Here is a 19,211-nt window from a genome sequence, read left to right as displayed (position 1 = left end):
CATGCTGGGGTATGGGGTCTGTACACCCCTCCTTGGATAGAGGAAGTCTCATGGCCACGGAGAGGGGGGAAATGACCCCAGGGGCTCACCGGGGGCCCAGGTTCACCAGCAGCTCCATCCTTTCCAGGCGATCCAGGGGGTCCCATGAAAACATCAGTTCCTGGTTTTCCTGGAATCCCAGGTGAGCCGGGTGGGCCCGGGGGACCTGGGGGACCCTAAAAGGCAGATACTCTGTTAAGAAACAGCAGGGGAGAAAGACATATCATATGTTTTCACTCATATGTGGAACTTGAGAAACTTAACAGAAGACCATGGTGGGGAGGGAAGGAGAAAAAATAGTTTCAAACAGAGAGGGAGGCAAACCATAAGAGACTCTTGAGTGTGGAGAACGAACTGAAGGTTGATTTGGGGCGGAGGGCGGGGGGGAACAGAGGGAAAGTTGGTGATGGGCACTGAGGAGGGCACTTGTTGGGATGAGCACTGGGTGTTGTATGTAAGTGATGAGTTGGGGGAATCTACCCCCAAAACCAAGAGCACACTGTATACACTGTATGTTAGCTAACTTGACAATAAATTATTAGAAAAAAGAAAAGAAAAGAAACAGCGGGGGAGGGGATAAACATATACAGAACATCAGAACATATATGTTCCACCCATTCTCTCTTTTCCTCACAGTAACACTGCAAGTAGAGACTGGTGTTCCCACTTAGCTGATGGGGAACTAAGGCTCAGTAGGATATTGTGGCTTGGTTTGAGCTCACCCACTCATGGCTAATTATTAGAAAAGCTTGGATTTTAACCCAAGTCTTTCTGAGCCCATTATATCATGTTTTCTCCATATATATATATATATATATATATACTCACACACATATACATATATATATATATAAAATAAAAATCCAATCAGTTGGAATTTTCAGAGGTGCTCTAGCTAACTTAGTTTTCTGATTACCTGGCAGAGTGGTCAAAAACTGCCTGTTGTTAACCCTCATTAAAAGGGTTATATACTAGCCTGCAGTGTACTAGTCTCTTTCGCTTCTGGCTGGGTTGGCTGATCCCACCAGCCTGGAAGACCCATGTGACTCCCACTCCACTTATCCAGCGAGTCCAGAACCCTTCCTTCCCTATCCTGAGGAGGAGGCAGATGGGTAACTGAGTGGAGTGTTCTAGATAGGGATCCAGCACTGGGACTCAGACGAAGGGCTGGCGGGGAGGTTGGGGCCCCGGAACAAAGCCATCAGCTGCAGCTGGAGAAGAGAGGTGCTTCCCAGGAACCAGGGACGATGGGGGCCCGCCTTGGACTGAAGGCTGGGGAAGCAGGAGCAAAGAGGGAGAAGGAGTGGTCTGAACTGGTAGTAGGGGTTGCATCAGGGTAGGGAGGATTTCAAGAAGGGCCTGGAAGCCAAGTGCTAAATGCTACCTAGAGAAGAGGCCAGCAGTCAGTTCTGTATCATCGGTAAAGGGGATGGGGGCAGAGCCAAGGCAGTGGTGAAGGTCATGGGCATACTTGCTGTGAAATAGCCCCGAATGCCAGGGAAAGGGGGCAAGTGGGAAAGTGGAGGTCCTAAATATAAACTAAGGCTCATATTCACTTAAAACAAAACTGACTGAAGTGGAAAATGCCAAACATATACAAATGTGGAGGGAAAGTATAATCCTCCTGATTATCGAGAGGGCAATCCCAGGCACCAGGTAGTGTCATTCTCACACTTACTCTTAACAGCTCCTCAGTGCGCACGAGGTCCCCAGAGCCAGAGCCGACGTCTGATCCCCAGCCCAGGCCAGAGCCCTCAGCCTCAGCGCTCACCTGGAGAGAGAAGAAAGTCCCACCACTTGGTTTCACCTGCCACTCCAAGGACAGCCACGTCACCAAAACTCTTCCCTTATTCTGTAGCCCAGTAACTGCTGCTGCCAACTTTCCTTCCAGCCTTTTCTCCCACTTCCCCCTCCACTGCTCCCCTCCTCCCTCACCACCTCCCGCTGCACAGCCAATAGGTCCTCAAACATACTATGGTCTTTCACATCTTCTCAGCCTCCCTTCCTGCCTTTCAAACTCCTACTCATCTTTCAAGGCCTAGTTCCACTCTCACCTCCTCCATGAAGCCCTCTTACCTACCCCATTTCCAGGTGGAATTCATCTCTCCCTACTCTGTGTTCCCCACTAACCTCTACTGAGGTCTCGATTTGGTAGTAGGGCCACCTGACTTGAAGCTCAGTTGCGTGTGTCTGTCAGCCCCTCTAGACTCTAGACCCAGGGTCTGCCCGATCCTGAGATACCTCTGGATGCCCAGTATCTAGCATAAGATCTGGTACCAAGAAGACACTCAGTGCATACTTGTTGAATGCCATCAAATTCCTCCAAAGAACAAAGGTAATTTCTGAAACTCTTTTCTGGTATTTAGTTCCCGAAGACAGGAACCAGGAGAGGCTTAATTCAATCATGGAACGTCCGTGGGGCACCTGCTAAGAGGCTCCAAGGAGAAGTTGGGCTGGGTTTAGAGGGGGGGCAGTGGTGTGCACATGCAGAAGGGAGGTAGTGACAGGGTGGCTGCTGCCACCGTCTGAGGGACCAGGAGGCACTGCACAGCTAGACTCGGGGCTTGTAGACTGACCGGATGGGGTGTGGGAGGCAGAGGGCCACTGCAGGTTGTTTCCTGATTTCTGTCTTGGTGACCAGGAAGATGGGGTGCCACTCCCAGAGACGGGAGCGTCCTGAGGGAGGAGCGGGTCTGGGGGGATGGTGACGAGCTGTTTGGGACGTGGTTGACAGACATGTGGGTCCTTCAGGGTGCAGGATATGAATGGGACATACACAGACTCTGCTCCTGAGCTCACTGAGGGTTCTGATAGAGGTGAAAGCCCCGAGGTCTCACTGGAGGCATCTTGGATTGAAAGGTAGAATCATTAGGGGCGCCTGGGTGACTCAGTCGGTTAAGTGCCGGACTTCGGCTCAGGTCATGATCCCACGGTTTGCAGATTCAAGCCCTCCATCAGGCTCTGTGCTGAAGGCTCAGAGCCTGGAGTCTGGTTTCTGTGTCTCCCTCTCTCTCTGACCCCCCACTGCTTGTGCTGTCTCTCTCTCTCTCTCTCTCTCTCTCTCTCAGAAACGTTGAAAAAAAATTTAAAAATAAAAGAAAGGTAGAATCCTTAGCCTGTGGCTAGTTGTCAGCAAGCCCAGTCCCTTAACACTGTGTGTGTGAGGAACCTGGACAGGGGGTCTCACCGTGGCTGCAGTAGGCCTGACAGGTTCAGGGTGGCCAGGAAGCCCCTCCCCAGCTTCACCCTAAAGAGAACGAGATGGTCAGTGGAGTGCTAGGCACCGTCCCCCCCCCCCCCCCCCCCCCCCCCGCCACTGTCCCTCCTCTTCTCTGTAGAAACCACTCATCTTTAAGATGAAGCTTCTGCAGGGGTGAAGAAGGCTTTGTTTTCATGCACCTTGTCCCACCCTGGGCTCAGGAGCCCTTTGTTTCTGCACCACATGTGTAGGGTAGGTGGATATGGTAGAAATAACCAGGCAGTAGGGACCCTCCCCACCCTGTCACCTAGGCACCCCCCGCCCCCCACATCTAGGTCCTGCCAGAGCCTGGTAGCCAGGCCCAGCATGCCTCCCTCTGAAGCAGGTCCTGGTCGCCCTGCCCCTCCCACCAGCCCTGTAGCCTATCTTGCCTATAGGCCTGCCTCCTCTGACAAAAAAGGTGTCAGAATGGCCTGAGCCCCAGGAAGGAATGGAAACATGAACGGTAAATCTGCACAAAACCTGTGTGGTATGATGTCCTCCTCTGACTCCCTTACTGCTCCCCAGAACACTGGTGGCATCTAAAGTCCACTGAGGAGGTCAGATCACAGCGAGGACACCACCCTCCCCAATGTCCTCACAGGCAGCCTCATGAGGCACCAGGGCCAGAGCACCCTCCTCCCTGGGAGACGGCCTCAGCCCTGAGGAAGGTGAGGAGGGCAGAGGACCAGGACCAGCAGGCTGACAAAGAGTCTCCAGAGGCAGCCAGGTTGCTGCCTATTGCCAGAGTAGGCTCCCTGAGCAGGACCTCCCCAGGATGTGGGGCTCCCGGGGGGCCATGGCCCTGGTTGCTGCGGGCATATCCCCTCGGCAATAAACTTCACTGTTGCTTCAGAAGGAGGAGTTTGTTGTTTTTCTGTGGTGACAGACACCAGACAAAGCAGTTCCACCAACATCACCTCATTTCATTCTGACTACTTCTGTGTGGGGTAGTCATCACCACCCCTGTTTTACAGATGGAGAAACCGGAGCACAGAAGGGGTAAAGATCTCTCCAAAAATTCTACAACTACTAAAAGCACACCCAGGTCTCTGAAGCTCCCGTTTGCCTGAAGCTTTCCCAGGAAAAAATTCAGGGACAGAGCCTGGAGTCTAGCCACAGAACACCAGAATTGGAAGGACCCTCTGATTACAGATGGAGAAACTGGCTGCAGAGGTCAAGGTCACTGGTTGGTAAGATGTGGCAAGAATTGAGCCCCACAATGTTTTTGTGGGTCTCCCCGACTCTCAATTTGGTTTCTTTGGGGCTCAGTCCTCTCAGTACTCCTGCTATTTCCTTGACCAGAATTGACTAACCCCAAATAACATGCTCAGGGCACATGACCAGATCCAGTGTGGTCTCTAGAATGGTCACGGCACCAGCCTTTTCTCCTTTGGGCCCAACCTGCCCTTCCATTCCCACATGCCCTCTCTGATCCTAAAACAAGAAGATGTGGTTAAAACCTGGTCCATGCATTTGGGACGTGGAGCGGCTCAGCTCTGATGAGTGAGCTGTTTAGCAAGCTGAGGATGGCCAGGGGCCTTGCAGCGAGCCCCATGAAGACAGAGGTGTGGCCCTCTAGTCTCTGCTGTGTCCCTAACACCCAGAAGACACTAGGCTCTTAATAGTATTTGTCAAACGACTAGTGGGAAGACCTTTAGAAATGGAGTGACCTCCTTTGAACCGCATGGACCTTGCTGACCAACTTCTGACCCATGTCTGAAGACGGGTGGTTGTGGACACTGCAAAAACCAAAGGTAGAAAGTCCAGACACCCTGGTTTTCACCCCTACTCATCTCCCATGAGCAATGTGGCCCTGTGTGACCCCTAACCTCTCTGGGCCTCATCTGCAAAATAATTCGATATACTAATTTGTTGAGTGTGTACCATGCACTAGGTAAACTTTTTCACGTGTTAATTCATTTAATCCCCAGCACAACCCGAGACGCGAGTACTATGACCCCATTTTATGTATGAGTAGCCAAAGATACAGGTGAGAAATCTGTCACAGGTCTACGGCAGGGCCAGATGTGGATGTCCCTTTCACTCACTGCTTTGGCTGACTCTGAGATTCATAATGATCCTAACAAGGTTCCAGAGTGAGTGCTCTCTTGGCTGGTCCCTATTGTGCTTTTAAACCATTTGCTCAAATGGAGGCTTCCATTTCACCTCATTGCCAGTTCCTGACACAGGCACTTAGGGGTGATCTGTTATTAGTCACGTGCCAGGATGAAATACTGTGTGTTTGTCTTTCCCTCCCCCCTTCCCCGCCCCCCCCCCACCCTCGACCCAACTCTTCTTAGAGCTTTTAAAAATTCCCATTGTAAATACGCTCATGGCGAAAACACCAAAATGTATTAGGAACCTACCATCCTTCCACAGTTCTGCCACTTTGAGGCCACAACTACTAACGATCAGGGAGGGTATTGCCTTCCAGGGTTTGTACGTGTGTCTATTCTTCTTCTTCTTTTTTTTTTTTTAAGTAGGCTTCATGCCCAGTGCGAAGCCCAACATGGGGCTTGAAGTCATGACCCTGAGATCAAGACCTGAGCTGAGATCAAGAGTTGGACACTTATCCGACTAAGCCACCCAGGGGCCCCAACTTTTAAATAGTTAAGACCACACAACGTAACTGAAGTTTATAACCAGCTTTTATCATCTGACATTATGTTGTATTTCCCCCATCATTAAATACTCCTAAGAAGTATAACTTTAATAGCTGCATGATGTTCCATTACTTGAATATACTTTATTCAATCAACCCCCTACTGTTGTCTAGTTAAACCGTGTTCAATTCTTTTCTATTATGGGCAACACTGAGATTAGCAAATTTGTATACAGTTTTTTTACATATAAGACTACTTCCTTTAGGATTAATTTCTAGAACAGAAGTTTCTGGATCAGTAATATGTCATTTTAAGGTTGTGAACATGTGTTGACAAAGAACTTTCTCAGAAATAGTAATCTACCTTCCCACCAACACAGGTGGTCTGGGGAGGCCCACAAGTCGAGTGCCAACTTGTCCAAGTGGAAAAAACAAGGGATCGAAGGACAAATGACCCAGTTTCTCCAACAAATTGATGGCACAAAGAAAAAGGAAGGTGAGAGACAATCATAGACCCAAAGAGGCTTAAGAAACACATCAGCCACACACAGTGTGTAGTAAGTGTTGGGATCCAGAGTCAAACTAATTGCAAAAAGGCATTTTTTAACAACTAGGGTATCAGACGATATGAAGGAACCATTGTTAATGTTGTTAGAAGGATAATGACATCCAATCAGAATGACCACTGATGGACAGCATTGTGGCTAACGCTGGAGGGGAGAGTCCCAGATCAAACTATTAGCAATGTGCATTAAAGTATTCATCAGTTAGATGATGCCATATTTGGGATTTACTTAAACATATTTCCAGCCTCCATCTCTGCTCCAAAAAGATGGGCACAGAAGGTGGAGGAGATAAAGCACACGGGCAAGTTGATATTTATTCACATAGGGTCACAGGTATGTGGGGGGCTTATTATAGTACTCTAAATCCCTTTGTGAATTTTTACAATTTCCATGATAAAAGGTTTCTTAAAAGGAAAAAGGAGGGCTGGTTCTATGTACATGTGCTGCACTGATGTGGCGTCACTGTGGGGGGATATGGTCTTGGTGTTTTGGCAGTCACAATGTATGACATCACAGCCAGCTGGGTGGGTCCCAGTGAGTTGTATGGTAGAATCTCCTGGGAGCTTGAACCCCAGATGGAGGGGCTCCTCAATCGGTCTGGCAGTGGATTCAGACACCTGCAGCATTTTAAATGTCCTGGTGTCTCTAATGTACCGAGAGGGTTAAAAACCAGAGCTCTTGTCTACCTCCCTCTGTTTACAGATGGTAACATTGACACTCAGGACACATCACGGGTCAGTGGCATTCCCAGAAAGAACCCTGGCCTCCTGGCCCCCAGTCTGACACCTTTCCACCTCACCACACTCTCAGGGAAGTTCAAGAGCATGAGCTCTGCTGGCCCGCATGCCTCAGTTCGAAAGTCAGCTCTGCTTCCTCGAGGCATGTAACAGCAGACAGGTTTCTGGAGGTCTCACAACCCTCACCGACAGACTGGGGCCCACTCACCTTGTACCAGACAGAGGTGGTATGAATAGGGTCAGATAAACTCGGAACACAGAGTGCTTCACAAACATCAGTGCAAACAGCTTATTTCCTGCCCCTCAACCGTGAACTCCTTGGGAACAGGAACGAGGCCATGCCCATCTCTATCTCCAAGTGTCTGGACTGAGGCCCTGAATTGCTGTGCTGAGTCCATGAGTAAGTCAATAAACAAATGGACAGACTCTAAATAAAGAGACAGTTAAGCAGTGCTGACGACCACTGGGCCACTGGACGAGGTCCTTAAGCAATGGGCACTCTGGACGCCAGTGTGCTCTTGAGTCTGATCCCACGGCCCTCCCCTCACGGGCCAGCCCTGGAGCACTGTGACGGGTCACACGCCTGTAGCTCGAGTCAAGGCTTTGAAAGCGTGGGTAACCAAGTGCTGTTGAGAGGCTGATATGCCCTATCTGGTCACCAGATTGTCTCTTAAAAATAGTGACATCTAGGGGCACTTGGTGGCTTAGTTGGTTGAGGTTGAGCATCTGACTTCAGCTCAGGTCATGATGTCCCGGTTTGTGAGTTTGAGCCCCACATTGGGCTCATGGCTGTCAGACAGTCCACACAGAGCCCACTTCGGATCCTCTGTCCTCCTCTCTGTGCCCTTCCCCCGCTTACGCTCTCTCAAAAATAAATAAATATTAAAAAAAAAAATAGTGACATCTGGGAGCACCTGGGTGGCTCAGTTGGTTAAGTGTCCGACTTTGGCTCAGGTCATGATCTTGAGGTTCACAGGTTCGAGCCCCATGTCAGGCTCTGTGCTGACAGCTCAAAGCCTGGAGCCTGCTTCAGAATCTGTGTCTCCCTCTCTCTCTGTCCCTCCCCTGCTCACACTCTGTCTCTCTCTCAAAAATAAATACACATTAAAAAAACATTGTGACATCTGAAAGCCATTTCATTCTGATTCACACCCGCCATGCTGACAACCAGCACTAGGTTTCCTCATTCTAAAACACAAAGTTATAGCCGTTAAGTGGTGACAGCCCCATGCATGTGTACAGAGCTTTCCAAACATTCCCTGACCTGCGTTCTCTGACATGATCTCAGAGCCACCCTCCCAGAGAGCTGAGGAAATGAGGCCCAAAGTAAAGAAAGTGTTTGCAAGAGGCCACACAGGAATAGCCCAGAAATATAGAAACTCTCTTTGGAGGGGGCATGAGGGTCACCCACACACACCTCCGAGTCCCCACCAAGTCTTACAGGCTTCCCCACGTTCAGGATGGGACTCTCATGACATTTGAAATGGGGTCTTTGCATCTTTGCCATTAGGAAGTTCTCATTTGAAATGGAGGACGATTTGGGACATGAAGCCAGGTGCCCTAGATTTTTATCTCTTGCTTTTTCCTCTGCAAACTGCAGCTTCCTTGTGTGTTCCCAGGATAGACGCCCCTCAAATGCCCAAATTTGGAACTTTATGAACCAAACTGAAACCCGCTCTGAGCCAGCCAGGGGCAGTCCCTCCCAGGACTTTCCTTCTCTCCCCTATAAGAACGGCCGTGCAAATCTCCGTGCCTCTAACGCCACTTACCGGAGTGACCGTTCTTTCAGAAGCCACTGTGGGTACGGGAAGTGGGGGCCCCTCAGGGAGGGTGCTGTCCAGCTCTTCTGCCACAGCCACGGGGATGGGCTCCTCCGTGGAGGCGGCTGCTAGGTCTTCCTCATCGCCAGGACCCTGGAAAGAAAAACCAACAAGAGGAGTCACCTCACCTTACCTGTGACGCAACGTGCACACAGCTGCCGGAGAGTCTGGGTGACTGTCGTTTCACAACACTTTCTTACCTTCGACCGTCATTACCCACCACACATTCGCAGAAGCACAGACTCACAGACTCAGGATCCCCCTCCAGCAAATGCATCCCCTCTGGTGATGGGGCGCTCCTTCCCCCCTGCCCCCAGCAACCCATTCTGACTTGAGAAAATTCCTGGACAAAACTAGGAGGTAGCAGGGTCGGGACTCGGATTTTCTGACCCACTCTGTCATGCTGCTTCCACCGCACCCTGCCTTCCTCGAACGGCACCTACCCAGATATGTGCTCTCACAAAGCTGAGGGCTGCATTTGCCCCTGGGGAGGGCCAGTCACTGTTCCTGTCTCGTGACACTGACCCCTCTCCCCGCTGTGAGGCAGACGGGATACCAGAACCACTTACAGAAGTGACCTCTTGCTCAGGGGCTGCTGTGGGTGTGAGGGGAGCCAGGCCGTCTGTAGGGACACCACGAGCTTCCTCTTCCTCAGAAGTGCTGAGGGACGCTTCTGCTGCAGCTGCTGCTGTTGTTAACGCTTCTTCACCGACTGGACCCTGAAACAAAATTGGCATGAGAATCGGCTGCCGTTTCTATACCCCTGGGTCAGCGGGTGTGTGAGCGCAGGGAGGAAGCCACGGCCACATAGATAGCATGGCCAGATAGACAGCCAGATGGATAACACGGCCATAGCTCTGCTCAGGCAAGACCTGCCTTGGCCCACGGACTCCTGGAGCCCCAGGCTGGAGGGCGCCTCTCAGGCCAGTCCACCCACCTCCCGGCTCCCCTACAGCACACCTGTGCCGAGGGCCTGGCCTCAGCCTGCACATCTTTAGCTCCGGGGTAGCTGCTTTCTACTGAGTCAATACTCGCTCCCTAGTTCTCTCACCCCATGACAAGTGCTTTGCTTTTCAAGAAGTGGGGGGAGGAAGGAAATGAAGGGGAAGGATAAGGAATGAGGGGTCAAAGATGAGAGATGAAAGAGAAGAAGAAGGAGGAGGGGGAAGAGGAGGTAGAGAAGGTGGTGGCAGCCACTTTGTTAATGAAAATAATCCACATAACTTGCAAGGGGCCCGGAAGCGCTATTAGCTGGTCAGGTAAGCATCCCCACTGCAAAGTTTCCCTCGTGGACCAAAGGTGAAAAGGCTGGGAGCAAACGGATGGAGTGATCTCAAAGGCCAATGTTGTTGATATTTGATGGCCAGACAACCCCTCCATTCATGCAGCAAATATCCACTGAGTACCCACCATCTATGTGCAGGGATAAAGACAGATCAATGAACTAGATGTATTCGCAGAGCTTATGGTTGTAGGGAGCCAGGAATGAACCATTTACCAAGATTATTATTAATTACAATTACGATGAGGCCTTCCAAAGAGAAGTTTGGGCCCCATGAACGTGTCTGAGGAGGAGACTTCACACTCTAGGATGGTCCTTCCATGATAAAGTGGTGTTTGAGCTGAACTCTGAAGGATAAATTGGCATTAAAGGCAGGGCCAAGGGGCGAAAAGGTTCTAGGGAGAGAGGGCACGGTATGGGAAGATTCTAAGGAAAGAGGCACGTTCAAGAAACTGAAAGAAAGTCAGTGAGGTGGGAGCCCCAAGAACCAGGGAGACAGTGGCCTAAGATGTGGTCACCAAGGCCAGTCAAGCCAGACCCTGCAAGGCCCTGTGGCTGGGTGGGGGGGCAGGGTCTGGAGTGAGGGCGATGGAAGGCTCCATGCACAGGGCTGCCCCTGCAGGAGGAGTCGGGGGAGAGCATGGACAGGTGAGGCAGGGACCTCAGCCCTTGCCTGGATGGGGGACATGCGGTCTCAGTCCACGGGCTGGCATGGGGAAAGGGGCAGGGGAAGGAGGCGGGTCCACAACAGGGAGAAAAACTCAACAAGACTTGATGCTTGACAGGATGTGGGGAATAAGGTAGAGGGAAGAGAATTCTGGATTGGGTAACCAGGGGATGAGGGTCCCAATCATTTGAGGTGGGACCACAAGAGGAGTGGACATGAGGAGTCCAGGTTGGAGTCTGTTGAGTCTGGAGAACCTGAAGGACAGCCACTATGATGACATTACAGGGACAGACCTGCCAAGTGTCCTGTATCTGTATCCCACCTCCATGAGCTGGAAACACTGTCTCCATGCTGCCTAAAAAGAGGGCTGAGAATGCTTGCCCCTGCCTTTGGACCCTGACCTTCCTCTACCCTCTGATAGCCCGCATTTGTGCCCGGAAACAGGCCATGGCTGTGCTGTCATCACCTCTTCCACTCACGCCCCAGCTCCTGCCCCGCTGCTGGTGGGGGTGGTGGGTAATGGGCCCCTGGGACTGCCCCCCGCCGCTGGCTCTCCACCTGTCCCCAGCCTCACTCCCCACCGGCCTGCTGGGACTGCCAGCGTGCACGGTCCCCAGGCCAACAGGGCTCCACCGCACGTGTACCCAGGCCTCGGCCGACTCCCCTTCAGAGAAGTGTCCCATCCAGGCTCCTTGGGGTGTGCGGAACAGCATGAAGGCTGGGACCTGCTCCCAGCGGCAACTTCAACCTTGCAGCACTTTGCACTCCTTACCAGTGTCACCCGTTCCCCTAGGCCCTGGGTGTACACAGAGAGGGTCACCCCCGCCGTGGGCACGCTGCCGGCCTCCACTTCCCCAGCCGTGCTGACGGGCACCTCGGCCTCTTCAGCTGCTGTGGCTGCCGAGCCTTCTTCAGCATCTGCACCCTTAATGGGAAGGCATCATGAGGGACCTAGCAGCAATCTACTGTGGTCGGCTTGGCTGCAGGCGGCAGACAGCTGAGGCCTGTCAGGCACCTGCACTCCGTTGCTTCCTCGCCTTCAAAGCGCTTGTATATCCGAGACCTCATCCCACACCGCTGCCTCGAATGTGGCACCCACGCAGAAATCCACACCTCACACACCACTCAAGGCAGGAGTCCCTGGACAGCATGCCCCCTGTGTGGCTCACCCCGCTCCTCCCCATCACCCTCAGGGCCACCCACCACGGTCCCTACCGTCTTCGCTCCTCCTAGGAGGGGGGCTTTCGCCGATGCCCAAGTCATGGTGCTGGAGCAAAACCCAGCTTTCTTTCTCGTTAGAGGAGTGAGCTGGCCTCACTGACCACTTCCTCTGATCTCTGATCCAAGCCCCTTACCTGGACCACGACATGGCCTCCGATCCCAGCCCCTTGCCTAGACCACAACACAGACTCCAGGCTTGCTTCTCCCACCCTTTCTCCACTTTATAAATCCTACTCCGACTTGGCCATTAGCCCTTCAGTGATTCCCCACTTCTGAACATGCTCCAGCTCCGACTCGCGGCTCTCAGGTCTCAGAGGCCTCTCCAGCCACATTCCCTACCTTCCCTTGCTCACACAGGACCTCTCTGCATGTTCATGTTAACAGCCCCAGGGCTCTGTTCCTGCTGGCGTCCCTCCTGGAACACCTGTCTCACTCCCATCTGCCAGGTTCCTTCTAGGTGTCCTCATGGTCTTACCTTCAGCATCCTTTCTCCAGGAAGGCTTGCAGGACCCAAAATCTGGGCCCTCGGCCCCTTTTGGTGCTTCTCCTATTGCGCCTCTTACCACTCTGTTCCCAAGAACTGGTCTATCTTATGCACCTGTGCACAGCACAACACATCACTCCACAAACACCTGGATGAGTCAATAGATGCCTCAGCCTCCGAATCCATGTCTATTCAGATCTGATCCCACAAGGCTGTCACTCTGAATTCTGCAGACTGGTAAGGAAACCCAGTGACTCCTCCCACAGAGATGCCCACGACCCCTCAGAAACAGGTGAGGTGGAGAATGGACTCTGAGCTACTTACTGGAGTGACGCCTTCCCCCATGTCCTCAGTGGACAAGGACAGGGCTGGCCCCCCGGTGGGTGCACTGCTGGCCTCCGCTTCCCCAGCGGTGCTGATGGGCACCTCCGCCTCCCCGGCCGCTGCTGTGGCTGCCAAACCTTCTTCAGTGTGCACACTCTGGAACAAAAGCATCGCGAGGGACCACATCACTGAGTCCGTGGCCCTGATCAACAAGCCTGTGGCTGGAGAGAACAGACTGCCCACACCCCTCTCTCTATCAGCTTGCCTTTCTCTAGCTTCTTTTTCTCAAAGCACTTTTCTTATCTTCGACTTCACTGCAGCCCCATGACAGTCCCAGAATCCCAGAATCCCAGGGACAGGAGAGACTACAAGATGACTGTATCTGCTGGTTGATTCCAAGCATCCGTTTGCACATGCCAGTGACCAGTGATGCCTGTCTCCTGAGCCAGCCCTGCTCCAGCTCTAAACACTTCTATCTAGAAGCATCTGCCTCCCTGTGACCTCCCCTATGTGCCCATCCAGAAGCTATAAGAACAAGTGAATGTCTTTGCCCCTGATGGTGCTTCAGAGATGTGTGGGCAGCAGCTCTGACCTCCCCAGCCTTCTCCAGACTGAACTCCATGCTTCCCCCCTCCCTGTGACTCAGTTTCCCTGGGAAATGCATACCCTTCTCCGGAGGTTACACAGGAGATGCACAAAATAGCAACAGCAATTTTGGCTAGGTTTTAAAACTAGGTTTTATCTCAGTTTCCAAAGGTTTTTTTTTTTTTTCTTTTAAACTTGGGGGCGGGACACAGGTTATTCTGTATAATTTTGTTTTGCAAAAAGTAGTTCTTTTAGACACTAAAAACACTAAGCCGATCAAAGTTAGATTTCCTTGCTACAAGACTTATAAGGAATCTGTAAGACATGCTATATACTACATAACAGAGTATTTCGCAAGCATATTTGACCACAGAACCCTTTTTTCCTACAGCATGAATTCCTTGCAGAATTACTGTCCTCCCCAAAAAAGAGAGAAAAAATGATGTCACAGATTTTCAAAATGAGACTCTTTCTGCTTCAAATTTAGCTGGAGTCCCAAAGGCCTATACAATAAAGTACAATTAGGAACAATTAATTCACTGGGGTGCTTGGGTGACTCAGTTGGGTGAGCGTCTGACTTTTGATTTTGACTCAGGTCATGATCTCACAGTTCATGAGTTTGAGCCCTGCATCAGGCTCTGCACTGACAGCATGGAGACTACTTGGGATTCTCTCTCTCCCTCCCTCTCTCTCTCTGCCCCTCCCTCACTCACAAGCACTCTCTCTCTCAAAATAAATAAGTAAAATTTTAAAAAAACAACTAATTCATTGTACAATTAAGTACACTTCCATGCGCTGGAAGAAGCAAGCAGACCACTTGTGTGGGACGGGCTAAGAGACAAGGAAAGGAAATCAGTTCATCAGGGTAGGCCTACTACCTGCCTCTGGGCTATATAGGAAAAGGTAAAAAATTCCTTTGGAGAGAATTGTCAGTGTGCTGGGACTTTCCCCTCCCTTTTCTCCACTACAAATCATTTGGTGAGCTGGATACGTGTTCTTTGGGATTTGGGAGACAAAGGAACTGAATTTTGGTATTTTGTTGGACTGAACTTTGGAAATAGCTGTGAAAATAGGTTATTATCAGATAGTGACTGAGAGAGCATGAGAAGTGTCTGAGTTTCATCCCAGGAGAGCAGAAAGAATGAGCTGACCCCGTGGGTTTTCAGCAGAGCCGGCTGTGAGAAAAACACATGTGCTTTACTTTCGCACCTTACTGTATCTAGCTTTTAGAAAACCGGCTTTGCGAGTATAAAAGCCGAGTACACAACAACGGGGTGGACACATGTGCAGTCGATCGGATTCTGTCTTAAAGGGGCTCAAAGGGTGGATAAGGCTGTTTATCTTCAGAAATGAGCAGGAGGGAGGTGGGTACCATAGGGAGGACCCGGTGCTCAGCGCCATGCAGATGTGAGGACAGGCTTCTGCTGCACCTCTCCTGTCTTGGTGCATCCCTGGTGAGCCTCTGGGGCCCCGAGTCTGCCCTCCTCTGTAGCAGCAGGAGGGAGGCAGTCCCCATGACATCCAACTAAAACCCTCCTCCTTCTTTATGGTGCCCAAGGCAAGCCACCAGCAAGTCTGAAACAAGCAAACTTACTACTGACTTAGCAAATGAAATGAACTATTCACTCACCTCTTCAGTGACATGGATGAGGGTCCCATCCCCCGAGCCAACGTCTGTAACGGGGGCACCGTCCACAGTATGAACTCCCTCCAGTGTGTCGTTCAGGATCTCACCAGACCCTAAGGAAGCAGCCATTCTGCAATTAATAACTGCACTTTGCAATCTTGGAAAAAAATGAAGTATCTCTTTATCTACTGACTTGGAAAAAATGTCCATAATACAGGATTAAGGATTAAGAGGAAATAAAAACAAGTTGCAGAAAAACAGATGTTGAGAGGCAATTTTACACTGTGCTTTGATCACGGGTTCTGGCACCAGTTGTGGAGTGGGAACCCCGTTTTGCCACTTACTAGAAACGTGACCCGTGGTGAGTCGTTTAACCTGTGTCTCAGGATCCTCATCCGCAAATGGGAAATAACAATTCCTATTTCACAAGGTTGTTCTGAAGACTATGTGCTTATAAGGATTAAATACATTAATGCAGAAAGAGCATTGAGGACAGCCCCTCAATATAGTTAGCAATTGATAAATGTTCACTGTCAGTGGTTCTATATGGGTAAAGGGAAAAAAAACTATATGAGTTTACTTGTGTTATTATCATTATACATATAATCATCATTATATATTTAATGCAATTATTAAATAATGTGTGTAATATACAGATACGTGTGTGTGTGTGTGTGTGTGTGTGCAGACATGCCACACACAGTTGGCTAACCCACAATGCTTAATATTGGTTTCTGCCAGAGGATAGGAAAGGAAACTACTATCTTGGGGGATTCATACAACTCTGCACTGATTGAACTGTTAGCACAAGCACATATCTCTTTTGCAATTTAAAAAACAAATGGAGGGGCGCCTGGGTGGCTCAGTCGGTTGAGCATCCGACTTCGGCCCAGGTCATGATCTCGCGGTCCGTGGGTTCGAGCCCCGTATCGTGCTCTGTGCTGACAGCTCGGAGCCCAGAGCCTGTTTCAGATTCTGTGTCTCCCTCTCTCTCTGACCCTCCCCTGTTCATGCTCTGTCTCTCTCTGTCTCAAAAATAAATAAACATTAAAAAAAATTAAATAAAAATAAAAATAAAAAACAAATGGAGTCCTAAAGCAAAGAAAAACAAATTATACTAATATGAATACACACCTGTTATGGGCTGGGCCCCAGGCTAGTGGGCGGGGCCCCAGCCTAAGCATGTCCCTTGCAGTGTCTCATTTCATTCTGCCACTAGCCTATCCGTCCTACCTACAAGGACCTTCCCACCACTTGGCAGCTTCGGGGACAGAGCCAGGACAGGAATCTCACATTTTCAGTCTCCCCACCATCTCCTCATGGCATAGGTGTGCTGCTCTGATCTCCACGTTAGCACCTTATTATTATTAACCCCACTTTGCTGAAGAGGAAAAGGGTCCCACAGAAAGTAAGTGACTGGGAGGGGCCCTGAAGCCAGGTCGGCCTGTCCCCATGCCAGGCCATCTGCACACACGGTGTGCTCACGCATGTCCCACGGTAAGAAGTGAACTATGTATTGTCAGCACACATCACCACTCTCTCTCGTCCTCCCGGCTCTGGCCACCAGGGGGTGCTGTGCAAGCAGCAGGCCAGATCCCATGCCTTTGAGTCCACACTCTTTGGAGGGTGGGGAATGGGGGTGCCATGGGTCAAGATGATGTCAGAAAAGCTTAGAATAAAACTACTAGGTGGCTTTTTGCAGCCAGGGAGAGGGCTCAGGGTTCAGACCTCTTTCTCCTCACCATCTGGGCTGTCCACCCAACCAGCAGAACACAAACACTTCAGCAAGCTCTATGGTTTCCGTTTGGCCTTTTCTCTGCCAGTTAAGGAGACTGGCTGATCACAGGGAACAGATGAGCTGTGCTTGGACCTGCGTCCCAGTCTGCATTTGGCTCCCACCGCCTTTGCACTCACCCCTCAGTCTAGGAGAGGCCCTGGTCCCAGCCCTGAAGCCCCCCACACTTCCTTGCCCCTCCTCAGAGATCCTAATTCGGCCCAGGAGGACAGCACTTGCAATTCATAAACCACTTCCACATCCCTGACTGGGTTCAATTCTCTAATCTACCTGGGGAGGAAGGGATTAGGAACACTCCCAGGGGGCAGTTAAAGAATCCAAAGCTTGGAAGTGTTAAGCAACATGCCCCAGGCCCAACAGCAAATAGGTGGCTGAGCAGGGCTTCTGTCCAAAGTGTCTGCTCTGTCGCCACTCTTTCCATGGCTACACCCTGACTCAGTGATTGTATTATGACTTTGTTAAATAATTATACAAATTTTTTCCTAATCGGTACTGTATACCGTCTCTCATCCATACACTTCCCAATTTAGTTTTTATTTTTTAAATTGTTTTTTAATGTTTTTGTTTATTTTTGAGACACAGAGAGACAGAGCATGATAGGGGGAGGGGCAGAGAGAGAGGGAGACACAGAACCCAAAGCAGGCTCCAGGCTCTGAGCTGTCAGCACAGAGCCCGAAGTGGGGCTCGAACCCACGAGCATCGAGATCATGACCTGAGCCAAAGTCAGACGCTTAACTCACTGCGCCACCCAGGCGCCTCCCAATTTCGTTTTTAAAGTAACGCTCATTTACTGATGGCAGAGGTAAAAGGAATAATGATACATATGACTGCAGAAGACCTGTCAAACACAGAAGTAAAAAGAGGAAAGAACAGCCACCCACAATCCTTCCACCCAGATAATGACCTATAACATTTTGTTGTATGTTATTCTAACACACACACATATACACTGCTCCACATGGCTATATCCAAGTAGATATAAATAACATATCCAAAATTAGGGTTACAGCACACATATAGTTTTGAAATCTGCTTTTTTTTCATGGAGTATACCATGAGCATGTCCCTGGGACACTGAATCTTCTGCATCACCAATTTCAGGGCTGTACATATGAATGGAATACAATATGCCCAACCAATCCCTCCTCCAGGCAGTCTGAGTGGTTTTGGCCCTTTTTTCCTGCCCTGTATTTTGGTGCTCTGGCACAGGCAGTACCTTCAATGGAATGGCCACCCCTCTGATAAAAGGCAGAAAGCACAGACCAATCTCAGACCTTGGGACGTGTCAAGCTGCTGCCCGGGGGATCACATCAGATCTTGGGTTTTGGCCAGTGTCCTCTGCACAGCTCGTGGAATAAGAGTTAGGAGTGAGAGCCCTGGATGGGGAGCCAGGAGGCCAGCACCTCCCCCAGGGCCTGCCGCTGACCTGCTGGGCACCTGCCCCTCTCTGGCCACCAGTTTCCCACGTGAGCCACGTAGGAGTTTAGATGACTCGATCCTATCCTCTGAGAGTCAGGAGTTTGTGGCCGAAGCTGGAAAGGGTGGGGATTCTGGAGTCAGGCCTGAGCACTGGGTCGGTCCCAACCCTCCCTAGTTGTGTGACTGTGAGCATGTCACTTACCTTTCCAAGCATTGGTTTTCCCACCCATAAAATCCTGGCCAATAATACCATCTGGGAGATGTATTATCAGGATTGGAGATAAAGTATGTAAATACTTGGCACACAGTAGGTATTTATTATGCAGCAATAATTATTGTAAGCTTTTCTGTTGGAACTCAGTCCCTGCTGGAGTCTGGGAGTTAAAAGTTCAAGTATCCAAGTTCAGGGGCGCCCGGGTGGCCCAGTCGGTTAAGCGGCCGACTTCGGCTCAGGTCATGATCTCGCGGTCCGTGAGTTCGAGCCCCGCGTCGGGCTCTGTGCTGACAGCTCAGAGCCTGGAGGCTGTTTCAGATTCTGTGTCTCCCTCTCTCTGACCCTCCCCCGTTCATGCTCTGTCTCCGTCTCAAAAATAAATAAATGTTAAAAAAAAAAAATTCAAGTATCCAAGTTCAAACACAGCCATGCCATTTACAAGCCAAAGAGCCTCAGCTAGGTAACCCAACCTGACTTGATCTCCCCGTCTTGTCTATAAAATGAGAATGGTTAGCATTCCTTCCTCAAAGGACAGAGGGGAAAGTTAAATGAGATGCTCTACGTTGCATACATCACCCAGGCTGGGTA

General features: G+C 50.5%; 1 protein-coding gene across 1 annotated transcript in view; it reads right to left on the bottom strand.

Annotated features, from left to right (window-relative positions):
* The window catches only part of COL15A1 (collagen type XV alpha 1 chain), a 110,662-nt gene that overhangs the window by 43,120 nt on the left and 48,331 nt on the right, over nucleotides 1-19,211 (bottom strand). Inside the window, exons 7-14 of the mRNA XM_049627200.1 lie at nucleotides 15,199-15,308; nucleotides 12,984-13,139; nucleotides 11,727-11,879; nucleotides 9,575-9,724; nucleotides 8,955-9,098; nucleotides 3,227-3,286; nucleotides 1,718-1,810; nucleotides 90-215 (exon numbers count right to left, since the gene is read on the bottom strand). Of these exons, the coding sequence (XP_049483157.1) occupies nucleotides 90-215; nucleotides 1,718-1,810; nucleotides 3,227-3,286; nucleotides 8,955-9,098; nucleotides 9,575-9,724; nucleotides 11,727-11,879; nucleotides 12,984-13,139; nucleotides 15,199-15,308 (992 nt within the window). The remainder of the gene's footprint in view (nucleotides 1-89; nucleotides 216-1,717; nucleotides 1,811-3,226; nucleotides 3,287-8,954; nucleotides 9,099-9,574; nucleotides 9,725-11,726; nucleotides 11,880-12,983; nucleotides 13,140-15,198; nucleotides 15,309-19,211) is intronic.

Source organism: Panthera uncia, chromosome D4 (genome assembly GCF_023721935.1).
Source record: "Panthera uncia isolate 11264 chromosome D4, Puncia_PCG_1.0, whole genome shotgun sequence".
NCBI lineage: Eukaryota > Metazoa > Chordata > Mammalia > Carnivora > Felidae > Panthera > Panthera uncia.
This window is presented reverse-complemented; position numbering and strand designations above follow the sequence as displayed.